We start from the raw sequence: 18,342 nt of genomic DNA, 5'->3' as shown, positions 1-18,342 counted from the left end.
GAAAGGTGTAGGTGAATACCACATAGATAAACATGTTAATAGCGAAGTAATCTGCTCAAGAATGATCTCAGTCTTAAACAGTTGTTCTCGTCATGTTTAGGGAACAGAGGTGTGGAACATTTGTGTACTCAGGATGAACTTCTGAAGGCATGTCTGTCCATTTCCCATGCACAGTCAGTGTTGATTACGACTGGATTTCCTACCCACTTCCAGTATGAGCCACCTGAAGAGAATGATGGGCCTCCGGGAGCCATTGCAATGGCAGCTATATTGAAGGCCTTGGGGAAAAGCGTAATTATAGTAACTGATCAAAGAGCTCTCAGTTTGAACAAAAAGATTATCAAGGAAGCCGTTGAACAAGGTATGGCATTGCCTTCTTTTTTTGTAACTTGTAATTTTTCCCCTTCCTGCCATAAAGTCCAGGACAGTAATTCCTAAAATGGATGCTGTGGCATGGTAGTGTGTCATGATAGTACTGTTAATGTGTTGTGAGAAGTTGAAAAAATCGGCTAAAGGCTGCTGTGAGCACCAAAGTCAGTACCCAGCAGAGTCTGCCTACTATGTCTCTGGCCTTGCCTCCTTCCAATCAGCCTCCACTGAGAGTAGATAATTCTGTTGCATTTATGTATCAGGTATGATTGGATCATTCAGTTATTCTCATTGCAGAAATGCAGCAGAATTGCGTGTCCTCAGCAGATGCCACCCATTCTACCTGTGCATAAAATCATGACTCCTCCCATTTTAATTCAGAAACTGCAATTATCAGAAGTCTGGAAAACACTAGAGATGGTGACAAATTGTAGAATTGGGAAATCAGAAATAAACTGTCCCAGTTCAGAATTTCCAGGCCTGTTATGAACTAAGCCGAAAGTTCACTGATATTTATGTCCAGTTCATGCCACTAACCAGCCCTCCTTCCGAATCCCCATCCTCCCAAGAAAACTTACCAATAGCAGGGAGGACTTGCTGGTGACAGGGAAAAGCTTGTAGCTTCATCCTTAAGGCTTTGAAGTGCCTAAGCGTGCTCTGGCATATCTCTTACTGCTGGTGTGCATCAGAGTTGTAGTTTCCAAAGCCTTCCAGCCCAGATCATTCATTTGGTCCAAGGGGCTTTAGAAACTACAACTCGCATGCACTCCTGCGATAAGTGGCATACATAGGTCTCAACCCTGAGGCCTACAAGGCCTCTCATGTTGCCAGTTAGCCCTCTCTGCCACCAGCTCCCCCTTCCACAATGATGTTTGAAAACGGAGGGACTGGTAGGGAGGGCTGGAGGCAAACTCTTGGAAATACCCCAGGTTTTCTGAGAGTTCTCTGAGAAGTTGGGAAAACTGACTTGATTAAAAAGCAAAATGGGGATGGAAGCTCACCCTTCATATACTCACCACATGATTCAACCTAATTACATTGTGAATTTTCCCACTCCCACAAATGGATGTGTAGCGGGGGGAATGGGGAAACTTATGGGAATCATGAGTACTCCTAGATGTTACAGGGACAGCGTTTTCAACAGTATCCCCATGCAGGTATACTGTTTAGCCGAGTTCACTGACATTACTGTTTATATCAAATAAATACTTCATCCAAAATCTTGTAGAATCTAATCACCCCATGTGATTAGGGCATGATCTCAATAAAGTTAAGAGGGGAGAGAAGGGAGAGAATGAAGCACATCTTTAACTCTCTCCCATCGAAATAACTAGGACATACAAATGCTTAATTTTGGCTTGATGACACCTCTAGTGATATTGCAAAGAAGTGTATAATTAAAGCATATTTGTACATTAATCCTACTATTTTGCAGGAGGGTGGGGTCCCAAAAGGTCTGAGCATGTAGCTTACCACATTTAACTTTGGAGAAAATAAAATGAGCTGCTGATAAAATGTTTAAAAGTGCAAGGAAATAATTCCACTATTGTGCGATCCTGGCTGTCTTTTTCTTCTACGCTGAATATATTCACTGAATATATATTCTATTTCCATATACTCTAGGGATACTGGAGGCACCAGTCCCTGTAATTAGCTATCGCAGTGATTCCGCAGATTCAGCTTTGCAATTTTTATGTGAAGATGGAAATACAGACAAGCCCAGGTATATTACCAGAAAAGCAAAAGAATGCCAAACTCAGGAGAATGTGCATTTTAATCTCATGAAAGTCTTTCAGCCTTTCTATCAGGGAAGGTGGATGGAGAGAACAAAAGACTGAGGGGGAAAGCAGGAAAAGAAACAAGTTGTTGAGAGAAAGAATGGCCTATTTAGGGAGCAATCCTATGTCCCCTAGACAACTTCTGGGGGTCATAAGAATTTTGGGATTCCTGGCTCCGTGCTCAAAGACAGGCCACTGAGCTTGGAGCCAGGAAACCGAGCCCCACTCCCCCTTGTAGCTGGCGCAGAGAGAACTGTGCCAGCTGCCTCTCTATGCTCGGCAAGTGGAGTGTGGAGATGGGGGCAAGGAGGGGAAGAGGCCGGGGCAGATGGCTTACGCCTTTTCCTATCGCCACCCCAGCCTCCTCCTCGCCTCCTCTAGACTGGTGAAATCTCTCTTCTAGTTAAAATGCAGCATGGGAGGCACATGCACCTCCCTCTCTGCATGGGATCCTCGTAGGCCTCCGAGTTCAGGGGCTTAGGAGTACCCATAGCGCAACCTATGGGATTGTGCTCTTACTGCTGAATAATCTCACCCAGGGCCTCGAGACAGAAGGATGTATTGCACGCTCTTGCAGTGATTGGGGGACAGATTAGGGAACTGGTGTGATAGGGGGACTGTAAGCTAGGGAGGAGAAGAAACAGAAAAAAACAAGGAAGAAGAGTGAAGGATACTGTATATAGTTTTAAAATAACCTGTCAAAGCTTTGGTGAATGGCTGCAATAGAAGAATAATAAATTTAGCTTAGTCCTGCCTATTCATCCTGGTTAATGCTTTCAGTATCATGACAAGTTGGTGAGTAGGTGGGTGTTTGTCAAATAGAGAACATCCCTAACATCACATGACATGAAATGTGTGTGTACATTGGCTTTCAAATCCAGTATGTCATTCAGTGACATTCAAGAGTAATGTTAGCTGAAGCAAGGCAATCCGTTAGCAGCATCAGCTCTGAATTTTGAAGCCATTTCTCTTTATTTTTATTTATTTATATATATATATATATATATATATATATATATATATATATATGCATGCGCACACATATACATTTGTTTTAACTAGATTTAATCACCTGATAGCAATAGAGCGTGCTGGGATGGCTGCTGATGGCAATTATTATAATGCAAGGAAAATTAACATTAAGCATTTAGTGGATCCCATTGATGAACTCTTTCTAACTGCACAAACTATCCCAGGAATTACTACAACAGGTAAGTGCCATTATTTCTTCAGTGGCATGAAAAATATACTATTATTACATACTAGCTGGAAATTCAAGATTGGTATGCGTTATGCAAAGTTGGGAACTGTGTGCAATCTTGCGTATGTAGCACAACTGGTGAGGTCTCAAGATTGCAGCTCAAACTTGTTAAGGAGTTGTTCAGGAAATGCCTAGCTACCTTAAATAAGTTCAAGTCTCCAGGGTCATGCAGGTAGGAGCCTATGTCACAGTCAAATATCTCATATTAGGCACTTATTTACTGAAGTACCATTCCTCTAAGCACAGATGTTCTTTGGAATCACTTTTATAGAATATATATTGCCTTATAAATTTAATCACTCATGGGTATGTAGTATTTACCAGGCTGAAATAGAAGATCACAAGAGTCAAATACTGGAATGTTATACTGATATATTTAAGAAAATAATAATTTTTCATTTCCCAAGGTGTTTTTTTTTTCTGGTTAGTCAAATTCATTTGCATCTTCTCTGGTGTTTTAATCAAGTTGTTAAATGTTTGGAACAGAGTCTATTCCCCACCCCACCCCAGGAATTTGTGTGTAACCAAGCATAGTTGGCAACTCAAAATACCTTTTAGATATTACCCTCTTGTTACTGATATTATTATTAATTCCTTATGACAATTAGACCAGTCCTCTTGGCTTGTCAACAAATACTAACTTGACCCTGGGGCTTGGGAAGACAACATCACCAGATCTTCCAGCACTGTTTGTTTGCTATTTTGTATGTTTCAAGTGTTGAAGATGAGCATAGGAAGCATACCTCTGTGTTGGCAAGGATGCTTTAGCCCAGCCTTTCCCAACCTCATGCCCTCCAGATGTGTTGGACTGCAACTTCCACCATTCCCAGTCATCATGGGAATGATTGGATTTGCAATCCAACACATCTAGAGGGAAACAGGTTGAGGAAGGCTGCCTTAGCTCCTTGCGCTGACCTTGGGGAAAATCCAGTGCCATAACAAAATGAATTGAGTGCACCAAGCTCAAATGATGGCAAAGTAGGAATCCATGGTGATCAACATAGTTCGTGTCCTTCACTTTGCTCAAGTGAAATATGGCCTGTATTAATTAACTATTGCAGCCATGTTGGCTGGAGATGATGGGAGCTGTAGTGCAGCACATCTGGAGGTGCCAGGTTGGAGAAAGCTGAACTATTGAATCCTTAAGTGGCTTTTATTATTTCGCCTTATATCTCTAGAGAAATAACATCACATTAACATCGATGTTTTGGAAAGAAATAAAGAAGATGTATATCTTTATTTCAGAGAGGGGGAGAGAGAGAGAGAGAGATCTTATATACTGTGCTAACATATCTAAAAGAGTACTATTCAGCAGATGGAGCACATGGAAGAGCGTTGAAGTGTCCTTTAACAACCTTAGTAAAGCTAAACTAGGCTGTGAAGAAATTGGATGCCTGCATTCTGTCTGTGTCATGAACTTGACCATAATTCTAAGCAACTGGGTGATAAAAAGAGAAATGTAATAGGAACAGAAGTAGAATCTAGGATATATGATGGGAAGGATTACTACTTACCAGTAATTTACAGTGCGGTCCAATGTATGTTGTTTTAAATCTGTTAGAGAGCAATCCTATGTCCCCTAGACAGTGTCTGGGGGAGATAGGATTTTTCAGTTTCCTGGCTCCAAGCTTGTAGACAACGCTACAAGGTCAGAGCCAGGAAACCATGCTCCCCTACCCCTCATAGCTGGCGCAGAAAGAACTACGCTGGCTGCCCCTCCATGCCTCTCCATGCTCATAACACGGAGCACACAGATGGCGAAAACAGGGCATTCCCTATGGCAGGGAGGGGAGGAGACCGTGGAAGCTGTTTTAGATAGCTTCCTATGTGGTCTCCAGCCCCATTCCCACCCCCTCCCTGAAGTTGTGTTTATATGCCCAAAATTGCACATCTAAGGCAAACTGCAGGGCAGCTGGAACATGGAGGGAATCCTCTCCTCTGTGCTTCAGCCGCCCTGTATTGGATAGGCAGTTGCTTCTGATTTCAAAGGAGGCCAGAGGTGACTGACTATCTTGATAGGACTGCACTCTTATTGTATTTTAAATCTCGGCACTGCTGCTAGGTTTTATTTTGGTTTAACTTTTATACTTTAGTTTTAAACTTTTAAATGTTATATTGTATTTCATGCTGTGGTTTTAATTGTTGTGAACTACCCAGAGAGCTTCAGCTATTGGGCAGTATAGAGAGTAAATGAATGAATGAATGTGCCTCCTCAAGAGTATGCCCCATTGAATTCGGGTCCTACCAGTTGTTCAAAAACATTGTCATTGCATGTTTTATTAATGGTTTATATTTGTAAATTAGTTTGATATTTCACCATACCGTCCTCATTTTAATTTAGGCATCGGGGATGGAGGAAATGAATTAGGAATGGGAAAAGTAAAAGATGCTGTAAAGAAGTACATTCAAAATGGAGATGTTATAGCTTGTGATGTGGAAGCAGATTTTACCATTGTTGCAGGTAAGCCAAGAATAAAGTAAATGAAACATCTACATGAAAATGGAACAATTGCACTGGACATTAGTTTTCTTGTTGAACATTAAGTTACATGATGTGCATACTCATTTTTTTTTGTCCTTAAAAAAACTTCTGGGTATAATATAGCTGGGGTTTTCCTTGAGCCAGTGAGTTACAGTTACTGGCAAGGAAGTTCACTTCCTACTCATCTCACAGCCATCTTGCTGTAATATTCATTGTGCCCTATCTTGCTTCCATTCTCTTTTTCGTTCCTGCTCTCTTTAGGAAAGGCACACAAACTAGTTACTGACAAAGGACTTGTAGCGGTGAAGAAGATGTGAGCCTTGTATGAGAGAATCACTAAGAGCAGCACCAAGGACAGTATCCTAGTCTGCCCATGTGCCAGCGGGACCAATCACTAGCACAATGGGGAGTTAGCGGTTCTAAAAGCAACCCAAAATGAGCAGAAATGCTCGTTTCTGATGATGCAGGTCAGTGGAGCTTGCAGAAGGAAGCTCCGCTGACCTGCCCTTATCTGGAAATGAGCATTTCCGAGGTCACTTTTAGCACCGCTAACTCCCCCTTGCACAAGCAATCAGTCCCACCAGTCCCATACGATCATCAGGAGTGCAGCAGCCCCACTGGATACTGCCCCAAGTCTCCCCAGTGTTTACTACTTTGGACAGAATCCAGTATCGTGTGCGTGGAAGACTGCTCACACAGTGGAACATTCTCCTCTCTTCCCCCCATGCCTCCCAGTCTGCTCTAGAGGATCCCCCAACCATCTGGAGGAGATTTTGAGGTTTTGTGGCAGGCTACAGGCACAGGGGCAGTCATCACACACACGCCCGGTTCCACTGATGGAAGCAGTTCCATCAGCGGAAGGACTTCTTAAATTCCACCCTTTGCTTTTTAAACATCAAAATAGTATTATGAGCAATTGGGAAAGGGATTTACAGTGCAATTCTATACATATCTACTCAGAGGTAAGCCCCATTGAATTCAATGCGATTTACTCTCAGCTAAGTGTTATAGGATTGTTGCCTTATGACTCAAGTCCTGAAACTACCAACTCTGATCAACAGGACTGTTTTGGATTGTGGCTTGCTTCTGCTGTTATAGTTCCATATTTGAGATTTTGACATGCATGTAGGGAAGTAAGCATAACTTTTTGTGGCCATTTTTATATCTGGGGACAGATGCTGTTAAGCATCAGATGTGACCTATAAGAAGGTTCTGCAGATCTCATATTCATATCTGATCCTTGTGACATACATTTTCCACCATTCTCTGGATGCTTCCCTAGCTATATTTATGAAATATAGCATTAGAAACAGGCCCAACTCTTGATTGTTCTAACTAGTGTTTGCAAGATGTGTGACTAAAAATTAAAAAATGGAACGTTATACTACAGCATGGGTCTTCCAAACTTTTTTGGGTCAGCTCAGTCTGTTACTTCATTTACTAATCAAACCATAGTTCATTGTTATGTCCATACCAGCACACGATAGAGCGGGCCCTCCAAACCAGGCTTACAGACTACAGTTTGATCTTGGAAATAATGGTGAGGAAGTGAGGTGAGGACTAAATTTCCTCCTGTCGGGCAGGTGTCAACAGCATTGAATTCCTGCTAGAAAAGCACTGAGAAACAAACTGTTTGGCTGATGCATTATTTAAACACGATGCAGACATTTAAATTGTTGTTCTATGTTTACTTGCACTTTTCTCTTACAGGGGTTTCTAACTGGGGAGGCTATGCTGTTGCTTGTGCTCTGTATATCCTCAATACATGTGAAACACATGACCGCTATTTGAGGAAAGCTGTTGGATTTCCCAGGTTATCCAAGAAAGTGAGCAGGGCATCAGCACTACCCTCTGTGGCTAAGGTATTCTCTTGGAAGAATGTTCAGAAAGATTGTAATGGGATATTGAACCTTTCCCAGCTAGGTCACAATTTCTAATATAATCCAAAGTCATATAAAGAAATCATCACTGTTGAGTGATTGTTGGATAGCCATGGGAAAACAGTCATCTCAATTAAGTGCCTAAGAGACAAATAATTATGCTATGTTACAATTAACATTCTCTCTAAAGATACTGAGATTTATATGAGGCTAGAAACATTGCAGCATCTGCTCCCAGCTGTACCAAGCTGGTTATAGTAGCAATAAATATCTTGTTGTTGTTTTAAAGGACCCATCCCACAGGATAATTCTATAGATGAGAGAGTATAAAATAATAAGGTTGATGGAGATCAAAAGCTATCTAGTCCCTCCACCAAAAGACAGGCAGAACCATCCATCCACAATCCCTTAGTCCACCTATACAATCTAGTGTGCAACTAACAAAAAGAAAGCAGCCCCACATGACTCAAGCACTCAACCCAAGCTGTGCACTGCAAAGAAAGGCTAAAATTAAAAAATCTGCTATCCCATCTGACCCAGATAAAAACCCCTCCTCTACCCCCAATAGGCAACAAGGCAGACTTTGAGCTTCACTGAAACTCATCCCAAGGAAATGTAATTTAATGCATTCTACACAAGGTGCCACCTAAGATCCTTTCTTTAGTTTTGGGTGTCTGTGATGTCCCCAGGGAAGAAGGAAACAATGTTCCATGTTCATATGTAGAGAACAAACCTTTCCTGACCCAGTGGCCACCAAGCATCAGAAGTGAAGTTGAAGATATCCACAGATTTGCCCACCTAACTTGAGTGTCTCTTGAACTTTTACTCCCCAAGCTGTTAAAGAATTTCAGGGACATTACTGCACAGTTTTCCACTTCTAATAATTATGAAATATCATCCAATATCCAGCCTAAACTTGACTTCCTTTAGGAGGAAGTCATTGGAGGTTTATTGGCTGTTTTGTAATATTTCATTTATTTACAAATGTTAAGGTTGAGCATAGGTGAGGCACACAGTTTAAACACTCAAACAGCCCAAACTCTACTGCTCACACATCAGATCTCTAGGGAAACAGCCAGCATCATGAAATGCTTACAAATCCCCAACTCAGCACTCTTGTCTCTTCCTCTGTGTCTGTCAAACAATGCCTCCTGTCTTTTTCACTCACATATACCTGGATTATCTCTTTCTTTGCTGGGGGGGGGAAGAATCTTCCCTCTCCTCTGATAGGTTTCTCTATTCAGCACATTCCCCAGAAAGATTCTGTTTCAAGAAGCCATTGGCTAACACTTTTGCCTTAAGTTTACTAAACAAAAGATGTACTCCACTGGACCTGGACCATTAACCGTCTCTTTTCCAAGCCCGCAACAATATAATAAATGTAGTTAGAGGCACTCGTTTGCATATGGGGCCAGTGGTTGTTCTGTGTGAGTAGTTGTGCACAACTAGAACTAGACTGGGCCAGTGTGTATGAACTGAAAACTTTAATTCATGTTTTCTCTTCATTCCTTTGTATGTTTCTTAAATTGAAACATCTGCCATTTATACTTATTATATTTTGGCCCAATAGCTGAAGCTATCACAATGTAAAATGGGATGGACACAGAAGTGGGAGGGAGGGTTATAAGTACTAGCATGGCACCATAAAGTCATTTGTTTGTGGAGTGTGTGGAAAGCTTATGAATTGACATTAACAAGTGTTAGAAGATAGAGGCCTGAAATGTAGACTCTCCAACTCAGCAGTGTCCAGAGCCTTCATGAAGCTTTAGAGCATTGCTGAAGACTAGCAGTATTCAGTCTAATTAAGCTGTACTAACACTACCTAAGATCGATGCTGTGATTCAATGCTGCATGATGATCACTTGCATTTTCAGCTGAAATTTTACCTTCCTAGTTGCTCTTGACACTCCCGCTTCCCATTACCCCATCTGTAAATTGTTCCATCTTCCTGATCTGACCCTGGTTGCCTGTGTCTCTTCAACATTTTCACCATCTCTGGCCACACACCTTGTCTTCAAGCAGTCTTTGCAAATTACAGCATAGGATTTTCTCCATCACTTCACTCCTGGATGTCCCTAATTTGGTGTCTTTTAATCTGATAACACAGCTGGACCCTGGCTTCCCCTTTCCGATCTGTTCTCTGTCATTTTTCAACCTGTCATGATTGTTGTTGTTCAGTCATTAAGTCGTGTCCGACTCTTCATGACCGCATGGACCATAGCACGCCAGGCCTTCCTGTCCTGCGCTCTCTCCCGGAGCATGCTCAAGTCCATATTCATTGCATCAGTGATGCTATCTAGCCATCTCATCCTCTGCCGTCCCCTTCTCCTTTTGCCTTCAATCTTTCCCAGCATCAGGGTCTTTTCCAATGAGTTTTCTCTTCGCATTAGGTGGCCAAAATACTTGAGCTTCAGCTTCAGTATCTGTCCTTCCAATGAGCAGTCAGGGTTGATTTCCTTTAGGATTGACTGATTTGACCTCCTTGCAGTCCAGGTCATGATTGTTACCACATTGCTATGAAATCAGAAGCATGTGAAGAAGCACATCCGTAATTATGCCTATCATTTGAACACTTGACACTGAAATTATGGTGTCAAGTTTCTACACTGTAAACAACATTACCATGAAAGCTGTTCTAGCTTAATATTAATTTAATGAGAGATCGCACTGAAAGCAGTTTCACACAGACAGATTCCTAAGATGCCTCATATATTTTCCAGTGACAGTAATTAGATAGTGGAAAGATCTTATAGTTAATGAGAACAACTCTGTAGAAAAGAAGAATTAAAATTTCTCTGACAAGCTCTGGTTTTACTGTGAACTCCAGCAATTAACACTGAATTACTTTTCCTGAACTTCAGTGCTACCTTCTGTTGAAGTAAAACAGTCATTCTAAAATTCCATGCAATTTGTATGATCTGTTAAAAACCTTTTTCCAAACTGAGGTGTGTTTTTTCTATTCTGGCCATATGCCCAGTTAAGATAAAGTTGTACCAATCTGCTGTCCTTCTCACTCTGTGTCTGCATTATTAAAATTACTCAAAACTCTTCCTGTATTTTTGGTGCCAAGTTAATTCCAAACAAATTCTATTTAAATTAATTGGCCTGGTCTTAAGTAAATGAGTTATTTACAACTCTAAATCCTAATCCTGAACACAGTTCCTTATATGCAAGTACCTATCACTATTCCAAAGACTACTCCGGGTGACCTACTTCCTTGTCACCCTCAGAACTGCTCTGAATGATACAAACAACAGTAGGTGAACGGAATTTCACACTAGAATCAAACTTGGGATAGTTTATACTACCGAATTCTTATACTCAAGCCAAAAATGGTTCTTGGTCCTCCACATTTCTCAGTAGCTTTGTGCTTTACTGGTTTTGCCAAGAGTAACATATCCCATTGTTCTTGTCTGTTACAGTGCTCCTGGACTATATCACTGTCTTATACTTTATTTTGTACTATGGTAGTATGCTGGAAAACATGCCACCTCCTGAAATTATATTACTTCATAAATTATAGATAATTTTATATGCATGTTTTTAACAAAGGAGATTTTGAGAGGATGGTTTAAAATGTTGTATCCCACTGGGGAAAATCCATTTACCCATCCTTTCTTCTGTTATGTACTAGAATCCAGGCACACGTGAAGTCCAGCATTACTGAACATTGGTGTCAGTAAAAACTGATGATATTGCATGATTTGAGATACCTCTACTGCTGTGCCAGCAATGTTTACCAAAAAATTGACTGAAATCTTGAATAGTTTAATATTACGGTTTGATTAACAGTCTCTGAATGATGGCTACATTGACAATGCTGTCCAATTTATTGTCTAGGAAGAAAAGCTGCTGAACATATTACAGAAGAACCAGGTCCGTAGTGGAAAAACCGCCAGTCTGGCGATGGAAGTGGATGGTCTACCATTCTATGACATTCATTCGCTTATACTTGAGAGGCTGCTGGAGGAAACTCTGAAGTAACTCTCTTCTAACAAATCATAATATAGTGGTCATTTTTAAAATCAGGACTATATAACACTGCAAGACTGGCAAAAGCTACCATCCTCTAATCAGCAAAGATGTTATTACTGCTAAGTTAACCCCCAACAATTCTGTGGCTAGGATGAAGAATATTCTTTAATCATACTATAAATTCATACTATAAATTATTGAATCTGTAATCATACTGTACATTACTGGATATCAATATCAATGGAGAACAATAGACTTTCAGAATTATGCCTTTTCAAATTGGCTTCCTAAAATATATTTGTACAGACATCTGCCTTTATCATGTTTAACAACAAATATATCAAGAATATGGTTTCTCTGATTTAGACATGATCTGGTCCGCAACTGCCAAATCCCATATTAAAGGTAGTATTTAGACTATAGGTGCTCAGTCTGCTCTCACAAGAGTTCAACTGTCTATTTTCCTCCATATTTCAGAGTGATAAAACAGACACAGTAGCAGTATGTTCATATGAGGCCAAACTATAGTTTAGTATTAAGATGAATGAACCTGAGAAAGCTGTGGGCTTCCATGCCTTCCCCCATCTCCAGTCAACATCAAAGAGGAGATCAGCTTTTGCTTCCATTTTAACTAATTGCAGTTTATCATTATGTCCAAATCCTCACAAATTTTGTCTCAACTATGGTTTATTGAAACAAGCCAATTTCAAAACATGGTTTATGAAGCTGGCTTGTTTCAATAAACTATAGCTATGATTAATCACAGTTTAGGGTTTGGACAGAACGTTAAACTGGATTTAATTGAAAATTAAAGCAAAAGCCATGCTTTATGGCCATGCCACAGGCTTGCCCAGACTCATCCATATAATGCTAAACCATCTCCAAATGAGGCCATTGTTTACAGCAGGGGTGCAGAACTTCTTTCAACCCGAGGGCCAAATTTCATTTCAGAGAAGCTCTTGGGGGCTGCATTCCATGGGTGGGCAGGGCCAAAAAGCAAAAACAAAAAACCCAGCATATTTTAGCTTAAAGCTCTCACTGCCCATAAGTAAGCCTTATGAGAGACATTTCAATCTTTCAGAATGGGCCAGATTTGGCCCATTTGGCCCTCAGGCTTGAAGATCGGGACCCCTTGTTTAGAGGACTTATCCTTCAATAGGTTTAGGAAGGCTTTTACTCACCTTCCAGTTTAAATCATGCCACTAGTTAAAACATGGTATGGATCCAAACTTGCCTTTATGCAAATAGAAGGGCCCTTTCCATTCACAAGGAAAGATGAGGAGCCAATTTATGCCAATTTCCCCCTGCAGCCCACACTCCCTGATCTTCCAGAGCACAACAGCTTTTCAGGGGCACAAGAGGGCTGCAAGCAGGAATCAGCAAAAATCACTTCCCTTCGTTGCCCCCTGTGGAGCATGCTGTGAGATGGAGTTTTCACCATGAACAGTTTGGATCTAATGCCATAATTTTGGAAAGGTTTCTTAACAGCCTGCATTTGTGGAGGACTTCCAAAACTGTTACAGTTTGTTTGTCCTTTTGGGGTTTTTTTGTCCAACAGAAATATTTCTACTATCCTAAACAGATGTTTATGCAGGCTCAGTTTTCTTGAGTTTTTTCTGAATGTGATCTGTTGCCATGGATTGAACCAATCTGTAAGAAATTAGTATTACAATAAATGGATATTACGTGTTTTTGGTTCCTCTACAATCATGTTTCTGTTGATATGGTCTTTTTCTTAAACAATAAATATGAATTTGAATAGTCTATGTAGAATGACGGTGAATTTCTGGGGAAATGGGATAGAGAAGGAAAGTATACGCATTTCCAAGGCTCCAATGGTTTCCCAATATGTCTCTATTACCAATCTCCACTGTATAAATATTCACACTGGTGCTTCCCTATGTCTATTTGAGGTGCTCCTGATTGCTAAAGAAAATTGTTATAAGATCGTAATGATATTAGGAAGTTCAATGTGTTCCTGAGCATTAAGGGAAAATTATAATATTCAAAACATTCTATATCAATTCATTGGTCTTATGATTCTAAATGCAATTTTGAGGGATCCCAACATATCCCCATGCATTTCTACAAGGGAGGGAAATTATAAAGTGCCATTGCATTTTGGGGAAGTGCCCACTATGTCCTTTTTCTGTAGTAAGAGCCTCGTACAGTTCTGTAACATTTTGTGGTACATTCCTATGCCTCAACAAAAGTTTTGAGTTCCATTATGGAAGGAAAACATTCATTTTGCATGACACCAAATAATTTGGCTTTCTAGGTCTATCCAGGTGGACAATGCCTTACTAAGCTTGTTACTTTTATTTATTAAATTTATATCCTGCTTTTCCACTGCACTTAGGGCACAAGGCGACTAACAATAAAAGATAAAATGCAAAATTATAATTAAAACATAAGAGCAAATAAATTAAAAACTCATCAGTAAAATTAAACGACAGACTGCACCCACCAATTAAAACCTACTTTTAAGCTGACTTACTTGATAAACACTTGTTGGAATAAAAATGTATTTGCCTTCCAGTGGAAGGACATCAAAGGTGGAGCAACAAGGCCCCCTCTCACATCCTGCCAAATGTGCCTCCAGTGGTGGCAGGACAAAGAGGAAGACCTTTTCAGAGGATCTGTAAACCCGGACAGGCTCAAATGAGAGAATGCAGTCTTTCAAATAGCCTGGTTCCAATTCCTATAGGGCTTTATAGATAATAACCAGCACTTTGATTCATTTGTGGACAAAATTTAGTAACCAGTGAAGCTGTTGTAACAAGGGAGCTGCATGCCCCTTATAACTGTCCCCAGACAATAGTCTGGCTGCAGAATTCTGGACCAGCTGAAGTTTCTAAATGTTTTTACAGTAGTCCAAATGGGATGTAACAAAGGCATGTGTCACTGTGGCCAGATCTGACATCTTCAGGAACAGGTGCAGTTGGTGCACTAGCCTTAGCTGTGCATATACTCTCCTGGCCACTGCCCTTGGCATCCACCTTCAGGGTTGAATCCAAGGGTACACTCAAACGGCAAGCCTGAGTCTTCAAGGGGAGTGTAACCCTACCCATGGCAAGCTGAATCGGCCACTGTGTGAACAGAATGCTGGACTAGACTTACCCTTGGTCTGATCCAGCACAGCTCTTATGTTCTGATGTTTTTATGACTCTCTTCCCTCATTCAGATGTCTCAATGTATTGCTAGGGCTATTTGGAAGGAATAAAGACATTGGCTGTTAGAGCCATTTGTGAATCCAAACTGACTGAGTAATGGATAATTTGCATGGAAGTAAAGCCCATTGAACATGATGGAACTTCTGAGTAAACATGCATAGGATTTAACTGTTACATTACGTGTGGACTACGTTTTGAGAACAGACTAAATTCTACATACACAAGAAGTGGTATGGTTATGGGTCCAACAGTACAATTACAATGATTAGTTGAGTAATCATTGTAATTATAAATCTTCAATAAGGGACCCTCTTCAGTGCCACAGTAATTTCCAGTTTTTGAAATTTAGTAGCACTCCAATGAGAATGCACAATTAATGGGCCTTCTGCTGCTGGGCAGCAACTGAAGAGACACTGTCATCTTGCTTTAAATATCAGACCAACAAACGGCTTAAATCATCTTAAACCTTGTGTGTCATAGCATCTTAGTCATTTCTGTGTCAGCATCTGATATTAAACATGTGTTGTATTCATCCCTACTCACCTCCATTGCATTCAGAGAATGTTGGCCCATAACCTGGGACAGTCAGGGCGAAGTGCAGTGGAGAAAGAGCTACAAGCGAGCCAAATAAAACAGAATTGTGAGAGAGAGAGAAATGCATGTCTTAGGCACTTGGCCCAGAGTAGAAATTTGCTGCACAAAATGACTAAATAAACTGAATGTTAAGCTAAACAAAATCAATCCTCTCCTAGCATATGATATATTTTACTTTGGTTTTATATTCTAGCATATTACATCATTCCATTTTTCTTCTGTCAAATATTAATATCGGTACTTAGCTCCTTTGGTTTCTGTCTGTTCAAAGTAACAAAATATAACTTGACTTTTTCGTTGGGTCTCCTACCACCTTTTGTTTTAATTGCCAGTTAAATTCCTTAAGCAAAATGTACCACTGTCCACTTTTGTTATTGAAATCCACAATAATCCTTATCTAAGCATGACATCTCACCATGACCAAAGCTGTTGCATTTCAGTGTCACTGAAAATTTACAAACAGTAGTACAGCTTGTTTGGCAGTTCTTAAAATGTGTTTAATTGTCCACAAACGATAGATGGAAAGAGTACATGCAAGGTTTATGGAACCAAGTTTCAGTGTGAATTCTTCAATGTATGCTTTTATAATGAATAAAATAGTATTCATTCAGATCAAAAAATCTTTTCTTGGGGGTGATTGAACAGTCTCAGACATTTTAAAATACAGATTGATAGGCAAGACACACCATATACAAATCTATTCTTTTAAACATGTTCTGCATTTCACCTTTTAAATTAAATGATGACAAAATGTAATGCTTTGGTTATTGTTTAAGTAATCTTTCATTACTTCCAGACTACTTAAAATGCAAAACATTAATATTTTTATTTCCACAAGTCCTGTCAGTAAACAGAATAGCTGATTTTCCATGACTGAAGATGTACTGAGTAAGCAATATGCATGGCATGTATAATGAACTGCAAAGGATAGCCTGTTTTTATAAAATTACCCTGTATTAATTAAAGTAAAGGTCTGAATGACATTAAAGGAACTGAGGAATTCCCCATGTGGAAAGAAGAATATCTGTATAGCACAGTTCATTGTATTTTTAAATTATAGACTCTTCTTACAGCCAAAAGGAGAAGTGAACAAATATACGCATGGAGACTTTACATCACTCTTCCTTTTGGAAAAGTGTCAGTTGATGTTTCCTCCATTGCATTAACATGTAGTTTATTTAATAACTCTGGGTCTAGCTCAGCTTGGTCCCTGATTTTTTTGACAGTTTCTGGAGTACTCAGTGGGTAGGATTCCTGGGTTTCTACCTCTGTGCATCTTAGGTACTTTAAACAGGCGTCTCCTAGTTTGACAAAATCCTGGTAGGTGTTCTCACTGGAAAAGCAGTACAATATTGGGTCTGCAACACAGTTAAAAGTGGTCAACAAAAGAGAAATATGGTAGACATTAAAGATTCTGGCAGCAAATTCACAGCTATTCTCAAAAAGGCTGCGTGTCAACAAAAGAATATGATATGGTCCGAAGCAAACCAAGAAAATTAAAATTGTACTTGAAACCAGACGTTTAATTTGAATCTTCTTCCTCTTCTGAGTGCCATGACTCTTGCGGACAACTCGCAGAATGCCACAGTAAGAAAAAAGGAGCAGAGAAAATGGAAATAGGAAACCAGCAGTGAAACGGTAAAAATTTATGTTGTTTTCCCAGGTTTTTATGGGATAATGCTCAAAGCACACCACGTGGCTCTCTAAGTCTTTACTCACTTCGCCATGTGTAAAAACAAGACAGCATGTCAAGATTTCCTTGGTCCAAATGACAATGCTCACCACTGCAGCAGCTTTCATTGTCCGACACTGATAGAAGCGAAAAGGGTACACCACAGCCAGGTAACGGTCAATTGAGATACAGCAGAGGAAGCCCACACTGATGTAGATATTTTCATACAGGAGGATGCCACAGATTTTGCATAAGAGTTCATCATAGGTCCAATTGTCATGCTGTAAAACATATTGGAGCCAAAAGGGCAGGGAGAAAATATAAAGTAGGTCTGCTATGGTCAGATTGCAAAGGTAGATTCCCAGTTCATTTTTGACCTTAACCTGCAAATAGGCGTAGTAAAGGGAGAGACAGTTGGCTGGGAGTCCTACTATAAAGACAAGTATGTATATCACAGGTGATAATGTCTGATGTATGCTGTGGTCAATGGTGCAATTCAGACTGTTATTGTCCACATCCGCTGAAAGGTTCTCCATGTTCTGCAGACAATGACCATAGAAATCCTAAGTGGGTACGCATAATTTTAATATTCTGTCATTTCATTATTTCTGCATTTTCTTCATACCCATGTTACTACTTGTAAATACCTGCAGGGAAAAAAATCACAAGACATTTCTACAAATGCAATCCAACAGCAACAACAAAAACCAATATTTTTTCATAAACATCTGTAATTCTACCATATTAAGGCTGCAATCGTATACAACAGAGGTGGGCAACTTGTGGCCCTCTGGATGTTTTGACCTACAACTCCCCTTAGCCCTATCCAGCATAGCCGATGCTGAGGGATGATGGAAATTGTAGACCCAGACTTTTGGAGGGTCTCAAGTTGCCCACCCCTGCTATACACACTGTCCTGAAACTAAGTTGCATTGGAGTCAGTGGTGCTTACTTCTGAGTAGACATGTATAGGGTTCTGCTGTCAAGAAACTTCAAGCTTTCTTTTGATTTCAAGCATGGAAAAGTGAACTTAAGGGATAGATAATGAATGAGGAATACTTAATTGTCAGACCTGAGGGTCCTTATCCTGTCACTAAATCCATCACAAGCTGAATTAATTGGTTGTTAATTGCTAACTACCACCATCTGTTGGATTAC

At 40.2% G+C, this 18,342-nt stretch overlaps 2 protein-coding genes across 7 annotated transcripts in view; one reads left to right on the top strand and one right to left on the bottom strand.

Annotated features, from left to right (window-relative positions):
* Positions 1 to 13,509, top strand: part of DGLUCY (D-glutamate cyclase) — a 46,229-nt gene extending 32,720 nt beyond the window's left edge. For 4 of the 6 annotated variants that reach the window (XM_084840767.1, XM_084840724.1, XM_084840733.1 and 1 more), the window contains 6 exons: positions 101 to 361; positions 1,993 to 2,092; positions 3,210 to 3,358; positions 5,750 to 5,869; positions 7,601 to 7,752; positions 11,611 to 13,509. In XM_084840767.1, coding sequence (XP_084696893.1) covers positions 101 to 361; positions 1,993 to 2,092; positions 3,210 to 3,358; positions 5,750 to 5,869; positions 7,601 to 7,752; positions 11,611 to 11,754 — 926 coding nt within the window. In that variant the 3' untranslated portion in view covers positions 11,755 to 13,509. The remainder of the gene's footprint in view (positions 1 to 100; positions 362 to 1,992; positions 2,093 to 3,209; positions 3,359 to 5,749; positions 5,870 to 7,600; positions 7,753 to 11,610) is intronic. The other 2 variants (XM_084840749.1, XM_084840757.1) reach the window with 1 other exon arrangement.
* A 2,487-nt stretch (positions 13,510 to 15,996) lies between these two features.
* On the bottom strand, positions 15,997 to 17,809 carry GPR68 (G protein-coupled receptor 68). Its single transcript, XM_084840779.1, has one exon. It carries the CDS (start codon positions 17,718 to 17,720, stop codon positions 16,623 to 16,625), a length of 1,098 nt encoding a protein of 365 aa, XP_084696905.1. The 5' UTR covers positions 17,721 to 17,809; the 3' UTR covers positions 15,997 to 16,622.
* Positions 17,810 to 18,342: the final 533 nt, after the last annotated feature.

The sequence above is a fragment of the Heloderma suspectum genome, chromosome 1 (genome assembly GCF_057233095.1).
Source record: "Heloderma suspectum isolate Gila_16-S chromosome 1, 16-S_ref, whole genome shotgun sequence".
Lineage (NCBI taxonomy): Eukaryota > Metazoa > Chordata > Lepidosauria > Squamata > Helodermatidae > Heloderma > Heloderma suspectum.
Note: the sequence above shows the minus strand (reverse complement) of the source record. Positions and strands in the feature narration are given on the sequence as shown.

Bases quoted from the DNA above. Each gene is read 5' to 3' on its own strand.
- GPR68 (XM_084840779.1), bottom strand. From the start codon at position 17,720: ATGGAGAACCTTTCAGCGGATGTGGACAATAACAGTCTGAATTGCACC.